Source organism: Anser anser (genome assembly GCF_964211835.1).
Source record: "Anser anser genome assembly, chromosome: 4".
NCBI classification, from domain to species: Eukaryota; Metazoa; Chordata; class Aves; order Anseriformes; family Anatidae; genus Anser; species Anser anser.
In genome coordinates, this window is record NC_139724.1 from 10221313 (window position 1) to 10241317 (window position 20005).

The window sequence follows — 20005 nt, forward strand, 5'->3', positions numbered from 1 at the left end:
TATAAACTGATTCACACTAGAGATACATTAAATATTCTTATCCTTTCATGGTTTTTATGACAACATCAAGAAACATACTTGAAATCCAAGTTTTAATTGGTGATACAGATGCAGTAAAAAAAAAAAAGGTATTTCATGTACTCGAAGATTGTTAATAGAAAGTAACATCATAGCCATCTTACATGAAAAGTGGATAATTACTTGCTGGGTTAACATTTTGGAACAATTCAGCAAACAGTCAAATATGTGGTAGAGCTGGCACAAAGGAACTGCAACATGCAATTAGGAACAGAGGAGGGTGGGACCAAAGCAGCCAACAAATTAGGCTAGTATGGGACCTCAACATAGGTATATTCTTAGCAACATTGCACATTGCAAGAGGAAATCCTATAGGTCAAAACCCATCTGAGCACGTGCATAATGGTGAAAGAGTACCTGCCTCCTAAAAGATAGTATCTGAAGTGTAAAAACAAAATAGATATGTAGGTAGACAGAGAAAGAGATGGGTAGACAGGTGGATGAGGAGTACAAAGAAGCAAGGGAATATTACTCACCACAGTAGGCAGTTGTCTCAGCATAACAGCTGCCTATGCATTGTCAAGTTAATCAAAGGCAAGGTGACAAAAAAGTTCTGAGGAAGGTTTGAAGCGGGATAAAAAACTGGTTTAGTGTGAATTAGTAGCGTGCTCTTTCCACGTGCAAGGGACAGTCATGTCAGAAGCAAGACTACTGAGAAAGAAAGCAGTGAACAATAATAGAAGGGCAAAGAAAACAAGAGCTGACATCTGAACACCCTTTAAAATAAATACTTCAAGAAAAGCTCTAAGAAAAAAAGTAAAAGCTTTGTGTTTTGTAACACTAAGAAGGCATACCCAAGAACAGGTAGATGATTAGAGCAATAAGCTAGAAAAATAACCTTTCACCGGTATTTTGAATAGCTTCTAGCTGGGTGAGATTGTATTTATCAAGACCAGAGACAGATTTTGCAATTGCAAGGAACAAATTATAGCTGTGCACCTTTTACTGGGAAAGTCTGTACCTCAAAGTTGCTTTCCAGATAGAATTAGGTATATTCAAAATATTGGACAAGTGCAAAGATCCTGAAAGAGGGCAGAACTGAGGAATACGGGCTGTATGAGAATGTAGTGGCTTGTCCAGAATGACTACAGTAAACAAATAAGGATTAGAGCATTTAGTTTAGGTGATTAGATATTGAACAGATGTCTGAAAGACAGGGAACACATTTAAGTTGGATGTAGATCCAGAGAGAGTAAATCTGAGTCATAAGCATGGAGCATATCCTGAATTTATGTTCACAAACATAATTGTCCAGATATTATGTACAAAGAGAAGACGGCAGGAAATAATTATGCTCAATTGCAAATCACCAGCATCCATACTGTGAAAGCCATCCATACTGTAGGAGAGCTTGGGCTATTAAGAGCTATTATATTGCTAAAATTCACTTTGGTAATCTAGTAGAAAGGTCACTGATTTTAATGAATTACTATCATGAAACAGACAAGGACCTAATGTTGATGAATTTATCTACTAAAAAAAACTATTACCTTCAAAAATCTCAATGAGAACAGAACTTCTTTTTCCTTTCTAAATGTGATTCTTCGTATTTTAAAATAATTATGTACTGCAGGGATGATGTAAATATATATTTATACCTTTTGTTACTGTTCATAAACAGAGAACTTCATAGGGAATTGTCGGTATGGAAAAACATAATACATGCCAATAATGCGGAGAAAATGAAACACCCTTGTGCTGAATGTACAGACATGTGACAAAAGAATCAAATTCTACAAGCTGAACAAAAGATATTAACAGCAGTGGGTTGTGTCAAACAAATCCACCCTACAGCTATCATAAGATATGAGCTCCTTGAAAAAATAGGCACCACCAGGAAAATCACTTAAAAGTCATACAAAAGGAACCAAGAAAGATATTTTTTGTTAGAAATACATTAGTTGTTTAAAAGAAAAACTTACTTATTTGTACAGATATGCTTTGGTGTGAAATATGCTTTGGTGTGAAATATGTTTTGGTGTGAAATATGCTTTTGTGAAAAATGCCTAATACTCTATTTGTGTTAAATTTCTACTGAATTCACATACTGCCTTCTGCCTCAGAATAAATTTTCACCATCAAAAGCTGAATTTTCTGGGAAAAGTTATGAAGTTTTTACCCTCAGTGAAAACTTGCTATTTTTGTGTATCACTTAGTATGAAATCAAAATAGTAAAACCCATAGGGTAATTCTTGAGAAATGAACTCCTTGAGGAAGTAGAGCTGCAGGACATAAACCACAGAGCAAACTCAAGTCACTGCGGTAAAGGAGAAGCAGGCCGCAACGGAAATTGAACTATGAACTGCGAGGAGATTATGGGGTTCTCCACCCTGACTCTTGAGGAAAAGTAAAGTATCAAGGAAAACAAGTATCAACAAAATTAATTCAGGGGTCAAACAAAGCAAACCAAAAAATCTTCAAGCAACCAGAAGCTAAAAGTTCCAATGTAGTTGTACAGAGTGCAATAGGTGTGGTTGCCTTGGGCAAGTGCACAAAGGCTCATCATCTTCAAATTCCAAAATTCAAAAGCTCATCATCTTCAGATTCCAAGAACTTTGTCTTGAAGTCAGATTGACTGAACTGGATATATCCCAAAAGACAAAGTAGAATATAGATGATGTTTGCAAGGATATCATAGACTCACAGAACAGAATCACAGAATATCCTGAGTTGGAAGGGACCCACAAGGAGCATCAAGTCCAGCTCCTCTTGGCTCCACAAAGGTCCACACAAAAAATCAGACTGCATGTCTGAGAGTGCTGTCCAAACACTTCTTGAACTCCATCAGGCTCGGGGCCATGACCACTTCCGTGGGGAGCCTGTTCCAGTGTCTAATGATACTCTCAGTGAAGAACCTTCTCCTACCATCCAACCTGAAGAACCTCCCTTCCTCCTTCACAAAGCAGCCCACGCCAGCAGACTGTGTGATACTAAGGAGGAAGGGTATTTCAAGTCAGCAGAGCATTAACTCCTGGAAGGGGGGAAAACAAAGTAACAACAACAAAAGCACTAACAACAGAAAACACAAATTGGACTTTGTATCAACAACAGATGATGACACAAAGGATGATCTGACTCGGTCACCCCATGAAAAGCAGGATGCCATCTGATCAGAAAGGACAAGTTATGGAAAATTTTATCAGATACAAAATAAATGGGAGTAGCATACCAATTTTTCTCTCTGACAAATGCATTGGGCTCCGCAAAGATAATGCTTTAGTGGCTGTGGTCCATACGGGTACCAGAAGCAATGGGAGAAAAGGCAGCAAGGTGCAGAAAGGTATCTATCCAAAGCAAGACTGCATCAAGCAGCAATCATTTCAAATTCAGATTGGTTGCAACTTATTATACAATTAAAGATGAAGATGGACAAACTACTTTCCTAAGAGGAGAAAAATCTTCCCTAAAATTGATACGGAAAAGGAATGAGATGACAGATATATTCAGTGTATGTTTCCATGCAAACATTTCTTTTACAAAGAAAGCCAACAGGGCAAAATGAAATGACACACCCGATTTAAATAGAAATTGATGTATTGGGCATCTCAAAAAACTTGGACAAAGGAAGATTTACAAGACTAAAAATTAGAGGACTTTTATAATACATTGTGGTAAAAGGGAAACTCACTATAGGAAGATTTTACCTTAAAAAAAAAAAAACTAAATATGAAAAAGGAGCAGTCAAAATAATAAAATGCTCTTAATGGAAATTATATAAATCATTCTGAAGTATCAACTATATTAAATGTTCAGAATGGAAGCAAGCTACGGAAATGCAATTATTTTGAATGAATACACAAACTGGTCTTCAACAATCATTAATTTTCTGTGCCCTTCATTGACTTTCTTGACTTTCTCAAATCTTTGCAGAGCCAAGTACCACAATCTGAAAAGTAGCTTTTCACATCACACAATATTACTTTCTGGTCCTGTAAAGGGATGTACATTTGTAACAGGCTTAAATTTGTCATTTGGACTTTTATTATATATATGTATATGCACAGTGAAATCTAATCCCATGGATTTATTTTAAAATCCATAGAAGAAAATATTTGTCAGAACCAAAAGCAGCTCCACCAATTTCTCCCGGGGGGGGATTCTATGCCTCTATTCCCCTTCTGCCAAGGGGAAGTATGCAGTTGAGACATATCTCTTATTCCCCCCAGACCTCCCCCCCCTTTTTTTTTTTTTAATTTTATCATACATTAGAAGTACCAAATACATTGAATGTATACATCTTTTTAGTATTGCACAAATATAAAAAATTCCTTGAGCAAACACTAAAAACTATACCTCAGGGAATATCGCTACACTGACAGAGAGACAATACACTACAAAACCTCAGATTGGGCTGCTTGATAGAACAAGCATAGTGAACAGAAATGACAATATTGAATTTAAGTTTTAATTTTAGATTCAAATAAAAATTCAGTTAACTTCATATACTCTTACTACTGCTTCCTGGAAATAAATCTTCACTTATCTCTTTCAGATGTTCAGACTACAAAAAAGTTTAACACAAATAAGAGCATCCATAAGTTATCAAAACTGACATTATACTCCTTTCCTAGTTCTCTCACTGCAATACTGTACTATTCATACATATACATACACATACTATATGCAAGTTTTTGTGGAAAAATAAGAAATCCAATTACATTTTCCTTCCTCCTAGCTTTACATCTGAGACCTGAACAGGCATTTTCGTGTTTCTTTCTTCAGTTGATCATTTCCTTCTGATAATGGGCAGAAGTCAGATGATGATCTGAATTTTTACATCTTTCAGTGGTCTTCGATACAGCCAAGGGTCTCATGGTTCAACTCTTTGGGAAATGGCAAAGTTGGGGAATACAGTCTGAGGGGTTTCTCTTTGTACATGATGAATGTGAATGTGATGTATGATCAGACAGCGGCATTGGGAAAGTGGTCATACATTATGGGATCTCTCATTCTACTCTGCCTCCTCTCTTATTCAATGTGTATGTGGTGGATCCAGCTGTACCTTAGCCTGCATAAGTCTGTCAACTAATTTGATGACAGGGCTTAGCTTTCTGCATCCTCTTTGAACACTGGTTTGACAGTCTGCTTGGGTTCACCATTGCAAGCCTAATTAGGATGCTCATTAATGGCAGGCTGGCAACCCCTATCTAAACAAGATGAAAATGAAGATTGACGAAATGGACAAGGAAAAAGTACTTTCACCCCAAACTTAGCACTTGGCAATAACTCCCTAACACAATTGCTTTAATATTAAAGACAGTAATGTTCTCTCAGTAATGAAAGACCCATGACCATAATAAGCCAAACTGAAATGTAAAGTGCATAGCTTGGAAGTAAAATTAAAAGCAAGACTGGAGGAGAGCAGCATGAAAAAAAAGGTCACACAACTCTGCAGAGAGTGTAGATATTTAAAAGACTGGTTTTATTCCAGCTTGGAATGAAACCCAAAAGTTTTGAAGTTCTGTGAAAGACTTCTCAGGGCCCAAGCTCTCAGGTAGTCTGCCCAGCAGTCTTGGAAGCCCAGACCATAAAAAACTTCAGATTTTTTTTATGGAAAAAAATATATAAAAATCCTAGCTGGCTTCAGTCAGGATCTGAGCTGCAAAAATCAATGAAGTGTTTCCAACATTTAACTCATTTACAGAACTGAAACCACAAACTTGATTCCCTAAATACTGATTCCAACAGCAATGTACTGCTGGCATGATTTCTGCACTACAAGCACACTTTTTGGCTTATGCATGTTAGAGGAATATATGTAAAACAGAATATAAATAATACATGATTCTATTTTGTAATTATTAATTTGCACTCCCTAAAATTAAGGCAAACTGTTGCCAAAAATAAAAATCGAAGAAGCACAAATCAGATCCACATTTAACTTGCTATCATGAGGATGCCCCACAGAATTCAAGTTCACAGGAGACATGAAGTGTGTTGCAATTTACACATTTTAAGTACACAGCTGGTAAGTGTGTTTTGCAAGCTTTTCTGTGTGATTTGCAGAATATGGGCTGGACCTGCTACTTGGCTTTTCCAACACTAGCCAATGTGCTCGGCTATAAATTGCACAGTTCAAACCTGGCTGATGGTTGTCACACACTACTTCTTCAAAGTTGCCCAATTTAGAGTCTGACAGATAACCACAATGAGAAACAGCTAAGCATGCACTACCTACCCTCCAGACCACCATCGAACCTCATATGAGACCATACCATCTCAGAGCAATCAGAGAAACAGATCTCCATCAAGAATGCAGAGATGACTCAGATATTTTATAAACCACAGAATGGTTTATGGCCAGACTGAAACATTAAATCACTCTTTGAAGTGGACTAGGAACTACTGTACCACTCAGATTTAAAGAAAGAGCTCAACATCGAAATGATCAGCTAAAGAGACAGAAAGTGACATTCTGCCCTTGACAGAATGTTGAAGCACCTGGAGACGTTGTAACCCAAAGTACCCTAAAGCATCCACAAAGTACATCTGCACCATGCTGTCAGTTGCAAATGCTGGAGATGTTATGAGCCTCAGCTGAAGAGTTGTCCATGAACCAGCAATTTTGTAGACCCAGCAGCCCCTCTCATCTGAGAGCAGAAAATTTCTGTATTAAAGTGTTTATTTAAGAAATACATATCTACCTTTGAAAGATGCAAGGGCTCTCAGGACACATTATCTCTCTTTGTTCATACATTTCCAGGCGATTCAAATGTGAATTCTGTTTTAAGGGTATCATACGTGAAAAACTTTCACTCTTCAGAGTATCTCAAAATGCCAAGTACTTTATTTTTATACTTCTCTGCTTAAATCAGAGCTTGTGGGAAGCTGCTTCCAGCACTGGTTTGATTGAAATTTGAGAAAGTTTGAATTACCTCTTCCCATTCTCCATTTCCTCCTCTACATCCCCCCAGTTTCTTGTTCAATGCACTCTCCAACTGTCTTAGGAGGAATTAAAAGGAGCTCCTGCCCTCGCGCCTCTATAACTAAATGAATACTGTATGTGAACTGTTCTTTAAGACTACTTTATTTACCAATTCGTAAAGAAAGCTGACAAAAAATCAGTCACTTCATTTAATCTCTTCTGAATTTGTGGCTGTCCAACTCTTCAGCAATGCCAGCTCAGAAGCCAGGTAAAGCACAAAAGACCAGACAAAACAGACCTCTTTCCTCATTTAACACAGCAGGTTAATAGTATCACATTGCAGACTTCCATTTTCTCTTTTTCTTTCTCCCTGTGTTTTCATGTCCAGTCGCTGATGCTTAAATTAATTTTTGCTGACAGCCTGAACTCCTACTGCTTCCCACGCATTATTTACTCTGAATTATATGAACTTACGTATGGATGGATATGTATCCATCTTAAGATAAATACAGGTTCCCTTCCCCAGCAAATCTCATGTGGTTCTCAAGAACACCTTTCAAGAAAATCTAACAGGGTCTGGAGTATGGTATCTCTTTTCTTCATACTGTTTGAGAAAATTGACCACTCTTCAACATTCAGGTTCAACAGTTATCATGTATTGCAGCCACTGCCAGAGCTAACTAATGGGTCACCACTGAACATGCCAGAAGCAAAAGGGTGCAGTCAAAATCCCAAAGAAGGGCACTGAGCAGCTTTGTGGCAAGTGCTGTTATAGAGGATCCTGAAGAAGTAACACCATAGGAGGCACCATCTACTTACTGTTTCATATTACCCTGTTTTCTTTTATTTATCAGGACAAATTTTCTGGCAATTTACACCAGATAATCTGGTCTAAGAAAAGGTTACCAACATCCCAAAGCTGGGTAATCTGACATGAACAAACTTTAGTACTTGTGTAATTAGCTTTTTCGTAATCAATACTTAGAGTAATATTGTTTTTTTCCATAGAGTAGTCTATGTTTTTTCTCTGCAGAATTTGGGTTTATCAACAGCTTCAGTAGTGCTGGCTGCCTAGTCACTTGTAAGTAGAGATAAAATGAGTGAACCCTCCAAGGAAGCACAGGGCTCTTATTAAAAGATAAGTGGATGGCAAAGGAAACCAGTAGATAGCATGTTTTTACAAAATTAAAGTCATACTTTTTGCATCTACTCTTACAATCAGCAGAAGCAGCTGTTATTTTCATTTATGGAAATTTTGAGATGAATCACAACCATTAATTTATTTTCCATTTGAAATGAGAGCATCCTGGACAAAAACAAATCTTTTGAAATCATTTATAAATGAGCTAAATAATACAAGTCCCAACTAGGGAAATATGATGTTGGAAGTTGAAAAATTAGTACTGCTTAATACAGAAATCATCTCTTCATAGCAACAGTCCACATCTTCTTAAGCTCTGTGGAGACCACAAAGTCAGCTACTGTCTGCTAAGTGCTTCCAAACTAGCATAAATTATCTTAACAGTCTTTAAAAATATCACTGCTGATTATGAAGTATCCACAAAAACATGCTCAATCTTGAGGTTCCCATTCTTATGGCAATTGCTCCTAGTGACGTAACTAAGCATTTTTTTATTAATGTACTGCTAATCTATTTGCAGATAATTATCCAGTTTGGTTCACCAAATTTTAAAGAATTTAAATTGATGCAGATTTGCTGATGTATACATGGCAAAAAATACTACAACCAGACTAAAACTACAACATACATTTTGAAAAAAGGTGAAAATGTGGGAGATCCTTCTCAGCTAAATATCATAAGTAATTTACAAGCTAACACTAGAATAGGGATTTTTTTTTTTTTCTTTAGAACAAAGTAATGGCATAATTTCATCATTACCACAGGGAAAACTTTTAAAATAAAAGAACTAATGACTATTAGTTCTCCTCAATTCAGTCTAACAGATGGACAAAATAATTTAGATATTAATTGATTATGAGTCAATTGTGCTTCAGGGCTAGAAACATTCAACACTGAATTTTCTTGTAACTTGGAAATTAGTTATATTTCAAGGCAGCCTAGGTAGGCTAATGCACTGGCTGTGCCTCCATTTACTGGTGAAAAGGAAGGAAGTAGAGCTGCTCTGCCAGTCAGGCTACATGACTTTGGAGGAAGAATTGGATTAGAAATAGTTTTGTCAAATCTTATCACCCCTTTAAGTTAATCCTCTCTAGCTGTCATTTTACTTCAAAAAGGCACTCAACCTGTGGCCGTCAACTACGTATTAGTTTTGCAGATGTTCAGAACGGGCTTTTTATAACGTCTACATGAATCAGACAGCCACACTCAGCTCCATGGAAAATAACATACTTTAATATACTGACTGTCTCTATCAATGTGCATATAATAGCTTTGTTACATTGTTTCATTAGTGTGTTTTATAGCTTTCCTTTTTTATTATTATTATTATTTTTTTATACTTCTGTTTGGCTGGTTGAAGCAATTTGCTCTCCACGGCAAGACATTTGTCTCAGGAGGAACACAACAGAGGTGTTTATAGTGAAGCTATAAAAGCAGGGAGGAAGGATAAGCAGTAACCAAGACTATCAGATCCAATTAAAATCTCTGGTATAATAAAAGCAGAATATAATCAACCGTGATAGCAATTTAAGAAAGCAGGAGAAATAACAGTCAACCCAAACAGAAAAAAAAAAAAGTTATTAGTTATTAGATCTTTAAAAATCATGGGAGCTCAGCCTCTCAATTATTTATTTTAGTTAAGAGAACATGACACCCAGCAACAAGCAAGGTCCAAAGAAGAGAACGGCAATGAGTAAGTCATTAAATGCCATCTACATTAACAGAAAGAAATTTATAGGAACGCATAACCAAACAGTTGTCTGCACAACAGCAAACAAGTTGCTCATAAAGTACATCTTACATCTTCTACTCAATATCTAAATGCAAAAGCTTTTCTTTTTTTTTTGTCAGATGAAATCACTAGCAGTTCAACTATAGGTTTTCTCAACATTTGCAATAAATTACTTATGAAATTGTAATGAAACTAGACTTGTGAATTGTAATGTGCCGAGACTCATGAATCTGGATTGAAACTTACAGTTTGGGACAGAACGAGAATTAGGGATAGATGAAGAGATGTAGATCATTAGTTGGTTCTAAAATTTCAAGTAGAAAGATTCAAATCGAGAGTACTGGTCAAAGTTTACATCCAGCAGGGAATTTGTTTCTCTTGTTTTACTATACTGAGGGATGAGGCATTTTATTGTGTAACTACTAAAACGATGATAGTGTAAATATTTGTATCAATAACAAGACAGAACAATTACAGTCATGCACATTGTTAAGTATACATGTATATAATGAATGTACTTTTTTTTAAAATTATTATTATTAACAAAATAAGTTCTGCTTTTAGGAACAAAATAATAAACTACAGGTTTTGTTGTTGGCAGAGAGGTAGACCTGATTCAGATCTTGCAACTTTGCTATCCTCTGCTATAGGATAGAAACCAGCATCACGCCAATATTAATCTATAATAAATATCATGTCATTAAACACCACCTACTGTCACAATAAACACTAAAAAATCAAAAGAAAATCCAGAAAGAAGATAAATGCAGAAATAAGCAGGGTTGTTGGACAAGGTGACCCCAGAGGTCCCTTCCAACCTCAACTGTGCTGTGATGCATTGTAAAATAAACAAATGCTCCAGTTCATTTGTTTTTTGACAGACCCTTCATTGAGGCTCTCCTTGTACCATCAGAAACACAGAAAAGCTTATAAAGCATAGATAACTATGGTATATTGGTACCATTAGACTTATAACATCAGGCAGGCTTTTGTCTCACTTTTCACATCACATAAACATGGGAGGCATAGCTGGTTGCAAGATAAGCATGCCTGTATTCTGGTTCTCCCTAGCTGCTCTGATTATCAATTCTAATTAAGAAACAGGACCAACATACAGCCAACCCAAACATACCAGCTGAGCTCTACCTTACTGATCCGCTACCTTACTTTTCAGAAACAGCAAGGTAGAACCCCAGTTCTAAAACCCATATCAGTGCAAAGGACCTGCAGATGGCTGCCTGCTCCATGTTATTCTTCAAGGCAGATCTAGACACTGTGTTGGAATAGATTTCCCTCGATGTTTTCTGTTCATTTTAGATAGTAAAATAAACCGTATTAGGTACAGCAAGAGCTTCATGCTGCCCTCAAGTATCCTATCACTACACTGTGAACCTTAATTTCACTCTCCTCCTGATGCTTTACTGAAAATACAGAAACAGAATGGACTGCTTCAGGTTATAGTCACGGTGACAATGCATGTGATACAAATCCCTTTGAAGCTAACTTATTTCAGCACTGAAACTTTCTTTCCTCTCTCATTTGCCTGTGACTAAAATGTCTCATCTTTGAACATGTGCCTATGGCAAGCAGGTGCATAGAAAAGCTATACCAACACCACTCCATTCATCAAGAATTGGAAGATGGTGGGTGCTTTCACATCATTCGTCAGCTGAATGGCCTACAGCAAAGGCTGCAGGAGCATGAAAAGCCAGGAAATTGGACTAAACAGTACATCCAAGATTTGCTCAGATTTTAACTGAAAGGTGAAAATCTGGAAACCTCAAGGACCCCTGCTTCCCTTCTTGCAGGTTAAAAAAAAAAAAAAAAAGGTCACAAAGGAGTCTTCTGCTACATTTAAAGGATGAAAGTTTTGACATGTTTAGCATGCTGAACAGTAAAGGGATTTGGAAGATCCTGAGAGCTCAAAAAATCCTTTAAGCCTCTAGCTCAGTTTTCAGCTATATATTCTGTGTTTAATACTATAGAAAGAACAAAACAACAACAACAACAACAAAAAAGAACATATTTAATTAGATTGTCAGTAACAGCAAATTACAGTGGGGCATGCTGACTGTTTTTTTTTTTTTTTTTCACCAGAAGCTGCGACATAGAGAATGGACTCTCGAAAAAGCAAGTGCTCTTGAGGAGAGTGCTGGTCTAAAAAACTCAAACACGCTTTGAAAAAACAAACAAACAAAAAAAACTGTTGAGAAAGAAAACCTTAAAGAATAGAGCATTCAGCTTGCTTACAATAAAAATATAGCAGAAAACATAGTCACTGACAGTGTAAGATTTGGTTTTAGCCTCTGAAGATCATCTCTTCTAGCAAAACTGAATTCCTGTCAGAAGATCGGGGGCTCAGATTTACAAGATTTTAAAGAGGCATCCATGGCAAACAGTAGCTAACAGCTGATCTACAAGTTCAGCTGTGCCACAAATAGAGGCAGGGTACCACCTAGCACATGCAATTAAAGAATGCCCTAGATGATATTGCCTTCTCCAGAGCTGGTTATATGTATTTGATATTTATCTGGAGTCTTCCATGTTCTCTGATGTATGTAATCCATTCATGACTGAACAAACAACATTACTATTTGCTCCCACAGAAACCCACCAAAACTTGGCAACAGATTTCAGTGGAAGTAGCACCAGATCCACCACTCTGATCCTTATCTTCTATTTTCATCTGAATTCTCTTCATCTCTTAACTATATATCACATTTTTCTCTATTTTTCTTTATTAATAAAAAGAACAAAACACAGCCAAACACTGAAGTAACATGTAAAACTTGATGCGAACAGCATCACAGAAAATGATAAAAAAAAAAAAAAGAGAGAGGTCCATGGACCTTGGACACACAAAGGCTGAATAAACTTTGTGGATAAAAAGTTGAATAGACTCTTCTAATTCACAGTAAACGAGTTGCTTAAAGAAATAAGCCTGCTTAGAGAGCTATGTAACACTAAAGCAAATCCCCATCTTTGATCTAAAAGATCTGATTTGCGGCATGATCAGATCTGAAGTTGAAATCTGGTAAAACCATGTCACTACATCAAAAAAGCTTTATTTTTTGAAATGCTTAAGTTTAAATTTCCTATTATTTCCAACAGATGACATAATAAAAAGGACGACACTTGCCACAAGGAACAATGTAATTTCACAGAATAAATGTTACTACTTGTTCTATTCACAGTAACCATTAGAAAAAATAACGCAGCGAAGGTTCAGTAACAACTCATTTTAAAATTATATTTGCTCTATAAAGATTCATTTTTCTCTTTCACTTGCATACTACTGTACTTGCATGACAAGAAGTTTGGAAGTGTTCTCACCTGTTTCTGAAAGCTGTCACTGCCCTTCTCACACATGGTCCTGGCTTTGCAAAGCAGGCTCAACATGAGGGTGGTTTCCCTCTCCCCTTTCCTAATGGTTTTGAAATGCCTTCCCACCAAGGCTGGCATGGGGACAGAATTTTTCTTGTCCCAGAATCCCTGCTCTTTTGCTAAAGCATCAGGTGATTTTTATCTTTTCTTCTAACGCTTGACCCTGGACTTTTGCCCTTTTGCTGAGCTTGCAGGGACATCCTATTCCTTTTCCTCTTCCCCCATATAGCTTTTCACATCCTGGAAGTTCATCACAGTTCAGAAGAACACATGCAAAATAAATAAATAAAAAAATAAATAGCAAACAAGCAGCATACTGTTCACATCAGTCACCAGCACTATTGTAGCATAACCATTTTTGTGTTAAAGGGTTGGTTGTAAGGTGCTTTTCAGTAATAATAAGTTTGGATGGGAGTATTTTGCTTCATGTATGGGACCTAGATGATTATTTGCGGGTACATAAATACCTTACCCTACTGAAAACTGAACAAGTCACTGCTAGATCCCTGGCATAGGATTTTTACAGATTTTTCCATAAACTCTTTTGGGAAGTAGTCCCAGTCACTGCTTGCTCCATGCATCTCCAGTCTGTAGCCCCACAAATATCACTGTTTAAGCAGAATTTCCCTCCATCCTCTGGGCTCAAAGCAATGAACGACATTAGAGAATTTGGATGGTCTCTACCTTTCTCTTTATATTAATCCTACAGCCAAAAAGGAGAGAGAGATACCTCTCCACTTCCCAAGTGTCCCTGCCTTTTCATGCCCACAGAGGACAAATTAATATGCAACTTTTTTTTTTTTATCTCCATAGTCAGAACAGTGTGTTTACATCCTAGTCTCCATTTTCTTTTGTATAAAAGCAGAGATCTCATCTCTGCAAGCTCCAGAGATATAAAAGCTGAAGAGAAAGAAGGGATCAGCTAAGACCCAACACAAAAGGCAATGCTTTTTAAATCAAACAAGCAAAATACCAACAAAACAAAATAGAAAGCTCAAACCCAGCACGCTCTTACTTAAAAATAAATATTTCAATGAGTCAGAGCAAAGATAAATTCTACCACAAGGAATCTCTGATTTGCAGACTGCCTATTTACACAAGCTTCTGTCTATTTACCCTGGAAAAGTTGTTACTTGCATAGTAATCAAGCCCACGCTTACTACAGCTGTTGCAGAGTGAATGAACCCTCTTCTCAGCTAAACAATGAGGGGGTTCAGCCAAATTAGTCGTCCAAGAAGAAGGGACTGAGAAGCACAGAGTATGTGAGGCCTAGGGAGAGAGGCTGACATCTTACTAGGCAACTTAAATACATCTCCTGGGTAGAGAAGCCATAAAATATTTTTAAACAGATTAAAAAAAAATAAAAAAGAAGGCTTGTCTACATATGCATTTGTTACTTATTAACTGCGTATGTTTTATGTTCTAATTCCACTACGTTACGCTGAATTACAAGGTTAGACTGCTGAGGCACAAGGCACACTCTTTGGAATAAGCATGTCCACACTTGGATCGTGTAGGAATTAATGTCTTAACCCATTGGCAATCCATATGCTTCATCACTTCTTTGTCCAGAAGGTACAGCTTCTGCTTCAACTGCAAATTAACAGATTTTGACTATCCATTGGCAAAGCTATCCCAGAAAATTTCTTCTTGCACAAGCACTGATTTTGAAGATAAACAAAGTACAGGCAGTAATGCACTTCCATTTGTGTAACTCCTCCTATTGAGAGGCTTTCACTGCCAGTTTTACCAGCCACGCATCATACCCCAAATAAACGCTGGCAAAACCTGTAATGTAGCATCTGATACGAGACTCTCTGTTTGAACCTTACTCACAAAAGCAGACAATGACCTTTCCTGATAGTCATACCAGGAAAGGAGAAATCACAGTCGTATTTTATTTTAGGATGGCCAATGCTAAAGTGAGAACTCTAAAAGAAATTGCTTACATTCTTGGCAATATTGGACATTGTTTTAGTTATACAGCTTTTATTTTATTTTTTTTTAATATTTTAAAAGCTCAGTGCCTGCGACCTCAAAAGATAACAATAACTTTCTTACTATGCTTCTGTTTGTAAAAATAAATGATGCTAAAGCAAATTTATTTTCTTTAAAAGAGTGTTTTTCTTTATGAACAACATAGGAGCTTTGTCTCACTGAGTTATTATAGTTAGAGTCCTGAATCCTTCTGCTTTCAGGTTGAAGTATGAAATATCTAACAATGCCACTTGTTGAAAAATAAGACATTTGTGACTTGGGTGATAAAAACAATGCAGAACAATCTATAACATTCACACAAACTGTTTACATCTTATAAGGCATTGCAAACATTTGGATAGTGCAGCAAACCCTCATTATTCAAAATTAGCAAGCTTGAGTGTGTAATGACAGCAGAATGCCTAGCCAAAAAAATAAAAAATAAAAAAAAAGAAAACCTACCCCCAAAAAACTTTTAGTTGAGACTGCAAACACACAGTTTTTGAGCCTGAATTTCTGAAAACCCACGTAATACAAAAGTTAAAAAATAATAATAAAAAATAAAATAAAAAAAGAAGTTACGAATATATCCAAAGGGAAATTATTGTAGAGAGAAAGTATACTTCTGTGGACCAGGGGAAAAAAAAAAAAAAAAAGGTACTTTCAACCACAGGTTCATTATGAACAGAGCAAACACATTTAATAAATAAATAAATAAATACACAGGAGAAATATCGGTGTTGTGTAAAGAGAACTACGCCACACATTTAAAAGATAAATTATGCAAGTCATGGCCAAATGCTCTGCACAAGTCTTCTATCTCTAAATCATGATGAAATTTTCGAAAACCGTGCATGCTGCCTGCAATTTTTGTTTAAATATGTAAGCAGAATATTAGTTTATAATCTAACATTCCTCAGTCAGATCCAATCCTTCACGCATTCCACTACCTTACTACTACCCACGTGTAAATAACAGATCATTATCAAACGTTATTTTTTATAAAAGATAAAGTGCCCATCAAGTAAACAGATTTTATCCACAAATGCATATGCTATATAACTAAAAAGTTATAAAACTATAAACTATAAAACTGTCAGCTGTAAAGTTGGCTTTTTTTTTTTTAAAGCAATGAATGCAAAGAGCAAGGAAATTGCAGTACAATACCCATAAGCCTGAAAAAAGAAGTTGGAGGGCTAATTCTTCTGTGTATTTCCTAACTGCTTTTGTTCGTGCAGAATGTAGTTATATTGCTTTGTAGGCACATTTACAGGCATAAAAAAATACCCGTACATGACGATCTTTAAAGAGAGGATATTTAAATATATTTTTTTTAAATAAACACAAACAAATTGCATCTTTTGACAAAAAGTTGCTGACTTTATAAACCGAGTAAGAAGTTACCACTGCTGAACACATACCTCTGTTATGAATGACTTGGCTGTCGAGGGGTTCATCACAAGAATAGCCCGTCTCAGAGTGTCCCGGTAGCGGTTCAGTTCTTCTATTCGCATAGTGGCAAAGAGCCCTGTGATCATTTTATTTATGTTGTTTTCTACTTTCTGCAATGCTACATCCATTCCCTGCTGAGATACTTTGTCCAAAAACTCTTGTATTCCACGGATATCTAGGAAAATCAAAAGCCAAGCAAGATGTTAATTGGTAAGCGGAATAAAAGACACAAAAAGCCATTCAGCTTCTCTCACAAAAATGCTTTGTTCAGTATCAGGTAGATCCCTCTGGGCTTTAACTTAAAATTCACTGGAGCTCTTCCCTGAGCTATGCTTGTGGCATTTCTTATAGTGCTAAAATACAAGAAACAATGGCTACACACCAGCTCCTGTCCAAAAGTACCACTGAAAACCAAACCAATAAATATTTCTAGCAACTTTCCTAATTTGGCCAGTCAATTGTTATGCTAGTTCCATACAGGATTTTCATGCTAAAATCCGTAAGTAGCAGTGAAGCTAAGATGACTGCAACTTATATTGCCTTCCTCTGAGTAAGGGTTGTCTGAGAAACTTGGAAGTGGGAGGAAGGAAAGTAGATACTTTTTATCGCTGGACTCAAAATTATGTTACCCACAGCAACACTATGTAGCTTCAACTAAATGAAGCTCATTAAAAAGTCTTAAAGTCGTTCTAAATTGCACAGTTGTTTATTTCCTTGAAAAACAAAACAAAAGGCAGACATAGTTGCAACGGTACTTCCTGCTCTAGTCTGATGCTGCCACCACTGGCTGAATTTAAGTCTTCCAACTGCTCTAGCAGAGCCTTCTGGCTCATACCAAGTAAATCCTTCTTTAAAAGTGAGTCACAAAGGGAGAACTGGTCCACAAAACACTAAGTATTTTCACCACCACCACCACCTCGTAATATCTTTAATGTTCCCTGGACAGAAATGGCTGGGTGGTCTCACATTGAGATGCTACCTTCAGGCTGGTGGAAGCCTTTTCCATTACGGAATTTCACAGCCAAGAGCAAAAAGGGGTAGTTTTGGTTTCCCCCCTCTTTTGAATGGTTTTATTTAAATAAAAACTAGAATCTTCCAGTTTAAAGTCACTCGATGACTTCCCAAGTCAGAGCAGGATCTCGTGGGCCTCAGGGTAATCCTGAGTCCTCCCTTTCTGACCCTTATTCACCACTGCGGTTTCTAAATCTTTTTTGTGCAAACAAGGCACCAGCTCCCTGATGTGCAGTCACTCAGACCCGCTCTCCCAGAGGACACAGCAGAATATCCTTCCCTCCCTGTGCACCAGCCTCCCACAGACCAATCTGATCCCATTTAGAGAACAAGACGCAGCCTGAGAGGCTGATGACACAACAGATATGGTTGGGCACAGGCATTAGGGGCATGATATTAAATCCCATCCCTGGAGGACTGCAGTCTCTGCTCTGCCTCCCTCCTACAACTGTGGTGCTCTACCAGTGCCTTGTCTTTGTCTGGATCACTTGTTTTCCAGGGAAAGGTCACACCCGAGGCCACAGGCTGATCACACCTCTTTCTTCAGGAAATGTCTAGTATCTGAGAAGGCTTCCAACTAGATTGTCATGAGTGCTTGGTTGCTCTGAGGCTTCTCTCACTCCCTTCTTCATTTAATCATACTATGGAATGGGGAACCTAAAAAGCATTTATGCTACAGTGAACTCTATAGATGCAGTTTTCATATGACATGGGAGGACTGCAAAAGGTTTGAAAATCACAGCAGACTGGACGGATGCCTGAACATGGCAGACTGTGAGCCCCAGAAGAGATGTTACACAAACAGCCACAGGCTCAAGCAGGAAAGGGCTCTCAGATGACCCTTATGGCGGCTTATTTTGCAGGAGCTAAAAGTGATACCATGCTGGCACATTGTGATAACAGCTCAGAGCAACACCACGACAAACCACAGAGAATAGCAGAGCACATTCCTGTTGTTTTACTTTATCAGGACTGCAGTAACTACATTCTCACAGGAGTACACTGACAGGCAATGGCCTTTAGAGGGACCGAAGTCCATTTTAAGCCTAGAAGAAATAATGAAAATCAGCCCTTTTGAGAAAAATATTGTGAGAAAACCTTTTAAATACCTTTCCCAAAAGCTGCCTAGACCCCAGGAGCCTCCTCTAGCCTTTGAGACAGCAGTACTCCCAGAGCTTCGCTGCTCCGTATCAGTCCTGTGGATTCACAAAAGGTTGGGCTGCAGGGGAGGATTGTGTGTTCCCCCCTTCCTCGCCCCCAGCAAAGCATCCACAACATGGCAGGGAAACCTGTGTGATACACCCCTGCGAAGATTTGGGAGGTATCGCATGTGGATTTAGCATGGAAAATGTGACTGGGAAAGTACAAGAGCAGAGCAGCTGAGGCCTGGCCAGTGACCACAGCAGACGAACCCTACATGGTCTGAGGAGTCTAACAGCAACGCTCCGACATCTAGACGTGATGAGCCTGAGGGGAAAAGCTGAAAATACCTGAGCTAGAAGTCTCTATGCTGACTGCTGGAAGAACTTTACTAAAACTAAAGGCAAGCTTTCCTCTTTTCCAACCTTAGTCAATGCTCTGTTTACCTTTGCGTTTATAGACTGGGGAGGAGGCAACACACTCTGAAGTTTAAAGGTGCTAACAAACACGGGTGATGGTGCCATTTGATTTCAGGCTTGGGTAAAATAAAGTAACTGAGAGGTTCTGGGTTTCAGAGAACTCCAATGGCACAGTCAAAAAGACCTGAGGCATAGAAAGACATTCCCATCTTGATCCACTTATTTTTGGCAACAAAGACTAGCATGAGGAAAACAAAGCTTGGTCTCCACAGTAAAGAAAATTCTCTGCAAAGATGTTCCAGCTAAAGAGCATTACAAGCAGCCACCCAAGCAGCCATCAGGCAACAGATTCCCAAAGCCACTTCCAAACACAAAGACCTGGCCATGTAACAGCTTAGAGCCAAGCAGCCCACAAAAATAATTCAACAGCGTTAGTCTTAGAAGTCAGTCTGCCACCACCAGAAAGTTGGGTCTCTCGTCTAGAGCTCTAAAATACTGCACACTGGACAGAAATTTAGGCTAGAAACAGCATTCAGCACAGCAACACCAGCCTTCAAAGACTGCCGAAACACCAGTATTACTAAAGTATTACACTTCAAGAATAGTTTAAACACAAATAAAATACATGCTTATGCTAAAAATAAAGTTCTATAAGAGAATCATATACTAATTACAGCTTCTATTTAATATCTAAATCAGGAAAATTAAAATCAATCTAATCAGAGATGTTAGGTTTTTTTTGTTGTTTTTTTTTGGGCACTTTGAACACCAATTTAAGAAACAACAAGATTATTTGAACGGCTACA

At 37.7% G+C, this 20005-nt stretch overlaps 1 protein-coding gene across 13 annotated transcripts in view; it reads right to left on the reverse strand.

Moving 5' to 3' along the window:
- The window catches only part of GRID2 (glutamate ionotropic receptor delta type subunit 2), an 804597-nt gene that overhangs the window by 286457 nt on the left and 498135 nt on the right, over positions 1 to 20005 (reverse strand). For all 13 annotated transcript variants that reach the window (XM_083834802.1, XM_083834813.1, XM_083834803.1 and 10 more), the window contains one exon: positions 16599 to 16804. In XM_083834802.1, the coding sequence (XP_083690928.1) occupies positions 16599 to 16804 (206 nt within the window). The remainder of the gene's footprint in view (positions 1 to 16598; positions 16805 to 20005) is intronic.